The sequence below is a fragment of the Pituophis catenifer genome, unplaced genomic scaffold (assembly GCF_029215685.1).
Source record: "Pituophis catenifer annectens isolate HBS135680 unplaced genomic scaffold, rPitCat1.0.hap2 SCAF_15, whole genome shotgun sequence".
Taxonomy (NCBI): domain Eukaryota; kingdom Metazoa; phylum Chordata; class Lepidosauria; order Squamata; family Colubridae; genus Pituophis; species Pituophis catenifer.
This window is the reverse complement of record NW_027256895.1, coordinates 11360154-11370368: the sequence shown is the minus strand read 5'-3', so window position 1 is coordinate 11370368 and position 10215 is coordinate 11360154. Positions and strand designations below refer to the sequence as shown.

The following is a 10215-nucleotide window of genomic DNA, read 5'->3' as shown; positions in this document are numbered from 1 at the left end:
ATCCTTTTGGTCACTGCTTTCCACAAAGCTGTTTTGAATTCACTGTTCCGGATTGTGTAGATGAAAGGATTTAACATGGGTACAAAGCTGGTGCGTACAAGAGAGATTCCCTTATTGAGTCGGGTGTCACCATGCGTTGAAGGTTTCAAGTACATAAGCATATCTGCTGTATAGAAAATGGTTAGAACAATGAGATGGGAAGCACAGGTGAGGAAGGCTTTGGACCTCCCAGTGGCCGAAGGGATCTGAAGTATGGCTTTTATAATGCGTGTATATGAAATCAGAGAGAACCCAAAGGAGCCCCACATTATAGCAGCACCATAAAGGAATCCTATTAACTCAATCACTATTGTGTCAGCACAAGCCAACTGCAAAACTGGACCAACGTCACAAAAGAAATGATCAATGATATTGCGCCCACAGTAGGGGTACGTCCACACCACGACCGACTGAGGAAATATGAGCCCAAAGCCACCAATCCATGCCAGCAAAGAGAGTTTGAGGCAGAGTCCACTAGTCATAATGGTTTGATAATGCAAAGGTTTGCAGATGGCCACGTAGCGGTCAAAAGACATGATTGTGAGGGTGATGAATTCCACAGCTCCCATTGTGAAGACCATGAAACCTTGGGCCATGCAACACGCAAAGCAGATGGTGTTTTTGCCGGAGAAGATATTGATCAACATCTTTGGGATCTCTGATGTTGTGGAAGCAATCTCAGCCAGGGAGAAGTTGAGGAGGAAGAAATACATTGGAGTATGGAGCTTAGGCTCTATCGAAACCACGATGATGATCAAGGAATGTCCTACAAATGACAGAAGGTACATCAGAAGCAGGAGTATATAAAATCCCAGGTTCAGTTCATGAAATTCCGAAAATCCCAGAAGAATAAATTCATTGAAAAATGTAGCATTTGACATCCCCTTTTTCTTTTCTAAAAAGATACAATAATTTATAGAAACATTATCATTTGTCGTGTATACTATAGGAGCTGAGCAAACGATAATCACATAAATGGCTGAAGTGAATTGCTGTGCAGAGTTACTGAACCATTTCATATTTTCTACTCATACAACTGTTGATTAATTAGTGGTTTTGGAAATGTTACCACCGCTCTGAGAGAATCTGTGGCTATTTGATTCAGGATGTGAGGGAAGTCAGAAAATTAATTTTTCCTCATAAAATGCCGTCACCCATTTTACCTCACTGAACTATTGCACACTACATGGAAGCTTTTCAGGGTTTGTTTTAATCTTTCTGAAATCTAATACGGGAATAAACGAAACTGACATAATCTTTCTTGTTTAATTTAATATTTTTGAAGGACAGCCTTCAAAAGTATGTTGACTTTTTTTAAAAAAATGTTTAATGTTTTTATTATATAGTTTTCTTCATTTTACATCACAGTTTCAAACTTTGCAACAGCGATATACCGGTATATATCCATTTCCATTATATATTCTATTATGTCTCCTAATATACATTATCGTATTTGTTTTATTTAACATTTTTATAACATTCTACCATCATATTAATTACAATAAATATTCTATCATTATACTTATATTTATTTCTAAGTTCTCATCCGTTGATCGTCTTTCATTGTTACTTTTCTAATATTTGCATCTACTCTCCAACCAATTGTACCATACATCCCAAATTAAACAATGTTCTGTTTCTCCTTTATCTTTCATTTCCATTGTCAACCTATCCATCTCAGCACAGCCTAATATTTTCTTTATTACCATTTCCTCAGAGGGTATTTTTCCAGTTTTCCAATTTTGAGCATATAAAATTCTAGCCCCGTTATTACATGTAGCATTAAGTATTGGATTTTTAAAAAATTATAGTTCCCTGTCAACATTCCTAATATGTAGAAATAGGTCTGGTTTTAAATCTATTTGATTTTTTTAAAAAATTGAGAGTATTAAACTTTGCAGGCAAACCCTTTCATCAGTTCATTGTGGTGTGTAATATTATCAGGTGCCTTCCCAAAGTGATTAAAAAAATGTACTGTCTATTCATGCAACATCTCACCTCTACACACACACACACTCAGAGAGAGAGAGAGAGAGAGAGAGAGAGAGAGAGAGAGAGAGAGACAGAGACAGAGACAGAGACAGAGACAGAGACAGAGACAGAGACAGGATTAATTTACATTAAAAGATGTAGGAGTGGTGAGGAATATTTGTAGACAGGAATCAGTTGCAATTTGAAAGAATTTCTCTTTTATTCTATTACAAAAGAATTGTATTTCATAATTTGTATGTCTGGAATTGGAATCTGTTTTTAGTCCTCTCTGATCAGTTACTCCAATGTAAGAACTGTACTCACTCTGTTTTTCAGTTAGTGAAAAGATTTCAAAACTGGGTGAGAAAACTTGCAACCAATTAATTCATGGTAGTAGACATCCTGACCATTTTCCTACTTTCCGACCTTAATCTTAATTTTTCCATTTGCTCTTTCAATGCCTACAGCCCTTACTCCATAATCATAATCATAAGTTTATTTGACAAGCATATATAAGAGAACAGGTAAAAATATAAACATAATTTGAATACATGAACAGAGTAAGTAAAAAGGAATATTAGGACAGGGATGGTAGGCACACTGGTGTGCTTATGCACGCCCCTTACAGACCTCTTAGGAATGGGGTGAGGTCAACAGTAGACTGTTTAAGGTTAAAGTTTTGGGGGTTTGGGGAAGAGACTACAGAGTCAGGTAGTGCATTCCAGGCATTGACCACTCTGTTACTGAAATCATATTTTCTGCAATCGAGTTTGGAGCGGTTTATTTTGAGTTTGTATCTATTATTTACTCATGTATTGTTGTGGTTGAAGCTGAAGTAGTTGCTGACAGGAAGGACATTGTGGCAGATAATTTTATGTACTATGCTTAGGTCAGACTGAAGTCGGCATAGTTCTAAGTTGTCTAAGCCCAAAATTTGGAGTCTGGTGGCATAAGGTATTTTATTGCGGGTAGAGGAATGGAGGACTCGTCTCGTAAAATATCTGTGGACTCTCTCTCGATTGTATTTATGTCTGATATGCAGTGCGGGTTCCAGACAGATGAGCTGTATTCAAGAATTGGTCTAGCAAATGTTTTCTATGCTCTAGTTAGTAGTACAACATTACCAGAGAAGAAGCTACGCAAGATTAGGTTAACAACTCTTAATGCCTTTTTGGCAATGTTGTGATAGTGGGCTCTAACACTTAGATCTTTAGAAATGAGTACTCCATGTTAGGCAATATATTTCCCCGAGCACCAAGTAAAACAAACACCTCATCCTTTTAAGGAATCAATCATTTAAGCTTCCTTTTCATCAGGGCAACTGTATTCCATCCTTCTCTTTACCTCCTAATTTTTCTCTAATATGCATTTAATTTACAAAAATCTCATTAAGTCATATAGCAAAAGCAGCAAAACACATCTATAAATTGGAAGTACAATTTCATCTTTCACATCGCTTTCTGCATGCTCTGTCCAACTCAAAACAGCAGGCTTTTTATATGCATACTTCCCAGGACAGATGCACACACAAAAAGCAGTGACTGTGAGAGGGATCTTGGAGTCTTAGTAGACAATCAGCTAAATATGAGCCAGCAGTGTGCAGTGGCAGCTAAAAAAGCCAATGCAATCCTAAATTGCATTAACAATCAAGATCAAGTGAGGTACTAATACCACTCTATGAAGTCTTAGTAAGACCACACCTTTAATAGGGCATCCAGTTTTGGTCACCACACTATAAAAAATATGTTGAGACTCTAGAAAAAGTGCAGAGGAGAGCAACCAAGATGATTAGGGGACTGGAGACTAAAACATAAGAACAGTTACAGGAACTGGGCATGGCAAATCTAGGGAAGAGAAGGACCAGGATAGCAGTGTTCCAATATTTGAGGGGCTGCCACGGAGAGGAAGGGGTCAAGCTGTTTTCCAAAGCACCTGAATGCCAGACAAGGAATAATGGATGGAAACTGACCAAGGAGAGATTCAACCTAGAAATGAGAAGGAACTTTCTGACAGTGAGAACAATCAACCAATGGAATAGAAGTTGCCTTCAGAAGCTGTGGGAGCTTCATCACTGGAGACTTTCAAGAAAAGATTGGACTTCCATTTGTCAGAAATGGTATAGGGTCTCCTGATTGAGGAGGGGTGTTGGACTAGATGACCTATAAGGTCCCTTCCAACTCTGTTAATCTGTTAATCTGTTAAATATGCACAGACAGATGACTTAGAGAAGCTTGGTGCCTTCATCTTACTGACATCAATGTTGAAAATCTCAACATATCAGCATTTGTTACCCAACCCCAAAATTACCATAAGTCTGAAAGACCTTACAATCCACATCAAATATAGAATCTTCTTTCTTACCTTGTAGGAAGCATCAAATACGTTCTGGAGACAGGTTTAGAGAGGAATATTTCTACATATAACTCTGTTCAGTAACAATGAAGAGTTGGAAAAAAAATTCTCATGTGATTTCTTTATAGTTCCTCAGGGATAGCACAAGTGATGTCCTTCTTTCCAATTAATAGTTCATGTACAGTATAGAGTTTTTTAAAGGACGATATTCAAATAATGGAAATCAGTCATCCAAAAAAAAAAAAAAGCATAGTCAAACTGAGAAATAGAGATATGGACATGCAGATTGTTGGAGAAGATTTTTGAGAGTCCCTTGGACAGCAAGGAGATCAAATCAGTCAATCCTAAATGCAATCAGCCACAGAAGGATCTGAAGCTCAAATACTTTGGCCACTTATAGGAAGACAGGACTCATTGGAAGAGACCCTGATACTAGGAAATATTTTTTTTTTATTTTTATGTTTAAACAAACAATATATCATTATGTCAGTTTTGGAAGACAATTTTCGTTTTTGCTTCTTAACTGCCACATATTTTAGCTGGGGAAGTTGGGAGGGGGTTATTGTTGGAGCGGTAGAAAGTTAGTCATAACAACATTCCATATTCAAGGACTTTTGCCTGCATCTGATGGAGACTGCTTGAAGATTGTATCCAGTTGAGTGTGAAGAGTTGATTGGACAATGTGATGAACTTGTGGGTGTGGGGCAAGGCTGTGAACTGTCAGCTGGGTGTGGAAAACCTGGAAGCTTTCAGATTCAGGTTTTCCCAGATGTGCCATCATGACATCTCTAATAAATTGGAAGTTTGAGGAACCTCAGGCCTCAGAGCTTTATTTCATTTGGGGTGTTCCTTGGAACCCTGACACATCAATTATTCAGTGTGTCATCTGAGTACATATCTTTCTGTCATCATATTCCTCCTCTACCATCATTTTCTTGCTACATTTCTGTCTTACTTTTACATTTTAATTTAATTTATTACAACATTTTTTTCTTGCATTTATATTAATTTTTATTATATCTCATCTCTATCCATTGATAGAATTGCCCCCCATATTCTGTAATATTCTGATTCTTCCTTTCCCTTAATTGCCAATATTAGTCTATTCATTTCTGCACATTCCAATATTTTGTCAATTACTTTTCCCTCTATAAGGATTTTTTTTCAATCCAATTTTGTGCAAATACTATCCTCACTGCAGTTATTACATGTATAATCAGATAGATATTTTCTTTACTATATTTCTCTGGTAAGATACCCAACATCTCCACCCCGGACCATCCCAATGATGCCCTTGACGTGATGTACCGGTTCCTGGAGGCCATGCGGATCTGGATGGGGAGAAACAAGCTCAGACTCAACCCTTCCAAGACTGAGTGGCTGTGGTTCCCGGTGTCCCTATAGTCAGCTGGTTCCTTCGCTGACTATTGGGGGTGAAATCTTGGCCCCCTCAGAGAGGGCTTGCAACTTGGGTGTTCTCCTGGATGAACAGCTGTCTTTGGAAGATCATATGACAGCTGTGGCCAGGGGAGCTTTTTATCAGGTTCACCTGATATGCCAGTTGCGTCCCTTTCTGGACCGGGATGCCTTGCGCATGGTCACTCATGCCCTCGTCATGTCCCGTCTCGACTACTGTAACACTCTCTACATGGGGCTCCTCTTGAAGAGCACTCGGAGGCTCCAACTGGCGCAGAGTGCGGCCTCGCGGGTGGTTATGGGAGCGTCGTGGCGTTCCCATGTAACACCTCTCCTGCGTAAGCTGCACTGGCTCCCGGTGGTCTTCCGGGTGTGCTTCAAGGTTTTGGTTATCACCTTTAGAGCGCTCCATGGCTTAGGACCTGGTTATTTATGGGACCGCCTGCTACCACCAATAGCCTCCCACCGGCCAATATGCTCCCATAGAGAGAGGCTCCTTCGGGTGCCGTTGGCCAAACAATGTTGACTGGTGGCCCCTAGGGGGAGAGCTTTCTCTGTGGGGGCACCTACGATCTGGAACGAGCTCCCCCCAGAGATACGGAGGATCCCGGATCTGCACACCTTCCGTCGCGCGCTCAAGATTTTTTTATTTCATCAATCTGGCCTGGCCTAATTCTTTTCCCCTTTTAAAGTAAATTTTAATTTGTTTTTAAATTATTGGGTATTTTAAATTTGTCTCAGCCAAATTATTTAATTCGTTTTTATTCTATTTTAAATTTTTGTATTTATGTGTTTTATTCTGTGGCTGTTCACCGCCCTGAGTCCTTCGGGAGTAGAGCAGTATATAAATCCAATTAAAAAAAATACAAAACAAAACAAACAAACAAACATCTCCAACATTAGGGTGATAAATTTGGAAACCAATCTCACTGGAGTATGGCTCAGTTTTCAATCAGATCATTTTTATTTACTCTTTATTTAAAAAATGGATTTATCTCACTCCTCCATTATACACCAGTTTATTTGAAGTTCTTTATAAAATTATACTTTCTTGAAGGGAAATTTTTACATCACTTGCGGTACCCCTGAGGACCTGTTAAGAAATCACATAAGGGAAAAAAAATCTTTCAGCTATTCACACTTACTAAATAGAGTTACATGTAAGGCTTTTCCTTGTTAATATGGTCTCCAGAACACATTCAATGGTGACTAAGAAGGTAAGAACAGAGATTATCTATTTGATGTGGACTATAATCATGGTTAAAGACTGTGCCCTTATCAACAGCTGTAAAACTGATGTTTGTGAGGAAATAAATCACCTTTTTTTCTGTGCTCAAAGGAGAAAATCTTTACAGGTGGAAGCTGTAATGATAGATAGCTAAATAGCTAATCAGAAAGAGAGAGTGTGTGAGACAGAAATGATAGAGAGATGATAGAAGATGATAGATAGATGATAGATAGATAGATAGATGATAGATAGATAGATAGATAGATAGATAGATAGATAGATAGATAGATAGATAGATAGATAGATAGAAAATAGAAAATAATAGAAAATAGGAAATAGGAAATAGAAAATGGAAAATAATAGAATAACAGACTTGGATGGGACCTTGGAGGTCTTCTAGTCCAACCCCCACCTTAGGCAGAAAACCCTACACCACATCAGCCAAATGGTTATCCAATCTCTTCTTAAAAATTTCCAGTGTTGGAGCATTTACAACCTCTGGAGGCAAGTTGTTCCACTGATTAATTGTTCTAACTGTCAGTAAAGATAGATAGACAGACAGATGATAGATAGATAGATAGATAGATAGATAGATAGATAGATAGATAGATGATAGATAGATAGATAGATAGATAGATAGATAGATAGATAGATGATAGATAGACAGATGATAGATAGATAGATAAATAGATAGATAAATAGATAGATAGATAGATAGATAGATAGACAGACAGACAGACAGATGATAGATGGGTGGTTGGATGGATGGATGGGCAGACAGATGGACAGACAGATAGCTAGACAGATGGATAGATGGAAAGACAAAGAGACTCACAGAGACAGGCAGACAGACAGACAGACAGACAGACAGACATAGACTAAGTGATGATATATACATATTCTGGTATGTAGGTGATGCTATTGAAATTATAACCATAAGTTACACCAAGTTTTGGGATCCCAGGTTTCATATGGCCTTGAAAATCATCCCAAGATTCAAACTCTTGACATGGAGGTGTTGATATAAACTCACGACTGGACCAGAGTCAAAACTGACTCTGGTTTATTTCAATCTAATTAAACACCATGAAATAAAATTCCTGTGAATGCAGTGATAAGGGATTTTCCCCCTGTTTTATTAATCTGTTTGAATTGGGGAGGTGGGAAGGTTTCTAGGGACCCATTCGAGATTTAGTCTGGACCACTGATGATCCAGCAGCCTTGAATTTTACAACCTTCCCTTCTAAGAAAAAGCAGCTTATCTCCCAAGGTTAATTCTTCCTAGGAGATAAGAGTCATGAACAAAAGGTAGCCACCTTCTCCCATAATTGTCCATGTTCATGCAGTAGAGGAAAAATTATTTCCTGGTCAAGGGATGATTTCACAATATCTGTTCTTATGAAGGTAATTAAAGTGAGCCCAACCTCATTATCAAAGGATTTGTAAACTGAGATGAACATTTCAAAAAGGCAGGAAAAATCCTTTCTATGTCTCTTTTGATGTTCAGTAGGAATTTGAGCCCTTGGTAAGCTAATAGAAAGGAATCAAGTCAGATCGTCTAATTATTTACCTGATTTGTATTCTAGTTTTTGTTCAGAAACTCAAAGCAGCGTGCATTTTTTCTGTATCACACTCCCTCCATTTTTTTCCAAATTGTCAGTGTGATGGTCCAAAGGATGGAGAGGTACACAGAGAGAATAAGAATCCCATGTGCTCCATCATTTTAGGATTCTAAATTTGGCTGGCTTATTTTACAGATGAAGCATTATCGATAAAGAAATCCATAACTGTCTTTTTCAAAGAATTCCCTCTATGGAGATTCTCAGTCATCCAGGTCCTGGTTGTCCCTGCCAGTAAAAGTGTGCCTGTCACCCACACTTTGCCAAAAGGAAATTTGAATTTGTTGGGCAATTCCTATTGTGGTTTAACGGCTCTAATCCTGGTTTGGATCTTGAGTGAGGGGCTAATCCTACCATCCTGCCTTTGTTCAGACTTTGCTGCAGGGAGTTTAAAAATATCCTGTCTTGAATGGGTGACCCAATCTGCATTCCTAAAAGGTGCCTCCTCAGTTTCTGCTTGGGGGCAGGGAGATTGGGGCTGCTTCCTGCCTCTAAAAAAACACCTTTTTCCATTTCTCATTTAGGGAAATACAATATTCTGCCTTTTTAAAAATATTCCTCAAAATATTTCATTTTTCTAAAATGGGGAGGGGCTTCCCACATCCCAAAGGTGCTTGCTTCCTAAAGGCAATTGGACTTTCCTGTTTTACTTGAAAACATTTCATTTATTATTCCAGAACCTTCTCCAGAACTGAAAATGTGAGGGAAAATAGTTCCTCTTTGGAACCTTAAAAGTAGGTTACTATCTGCAACCTGCTAAAGAAAGCTGTCTACAATTACTGTAAGTTCGAATCTCTCCAGGCTCAAGGTTGACTCAGCCTTCCATCCTTTCTAAGGTAGGTAAATTGAGGACCCAGTTTGTGGGGGCAATAAGCTGACTTTGTAAAAATATACAAAAGTATGAAGGCTATTGCTTAACCCATTGTAAGCCGCCCTGAGTCCCCGGAGAAGGGCGGCATATAAATCAAATTTAAAAAAAAAATTCTGACAGGAATAACTAATAGTATCACCCTCCCCATGCCATCTAGTCAGAACTGGTGAAGCTTCTTGAATGAGAAGCTAAACACCTTCAAGGAGAAACAAAGGAAGTCCAGTTGCCTTTTGAGAAAGCACCTTTATTTAATAAGATATTTTTTTCTGCTGAAATGTGTTCTTCTTTTATTCCAGGAAAAAAGAAGATGGCCAGTGTAACTTCTGAAATATCAATCCAAAAACTGAAATCTAATGTGGTGCACCTGAATTTTGACATTATTATGACTTTCCATATACTTCTTGGCATAATGTATTGCAAATGACAAAATGCATTTCCTTTTTTTCATTAAACGTGTAGGTGTTATAACAATAATAGTCAGTTTTCCAGACAGACAAATTTAGATAAATAGAAGATTTCAGACATTTTAAATGCACTGTGCTTCCTACACCCTTCCTTCCTGGGATTTTCCTATACCCTTCCTTCCTGGGATTTTTTTCTTCATTTGTTTCTGTTCCTTAACTTGATTTGTAAATGTAATGCACACGTTAGTGATAATTTCATGAAATGCTAGATGTCATCTGAGCTACCACTGAAAAATCATTGACAATTTTGAAACG

At 38.2% G+C, this 10215-nt stretch overlaps 1 protein-coding gene across 1 annotated transcript in view; it reads right to left on the bottom strand.

Annotated features, from left to right (window-relative positions):
• LOC139324356 (olfactory receptor 6X1-like) overlaps positions 1–920 on the bottom strand; it is a 930-nt gene extending 10 nt beyond the window's left edge. Inside the window, exon 1 of the mRNA XM_070954070.1 lies at positions 1–920. This exon is cut by the window's left edge and continues 10 nt beyond it. Coding sequence (XP_070810171.1) covers positions 1–920 — 920 coding nt within the window.
• Between the last annotated feature and the right edge of the window lie 9295 nt (positions 921–10215).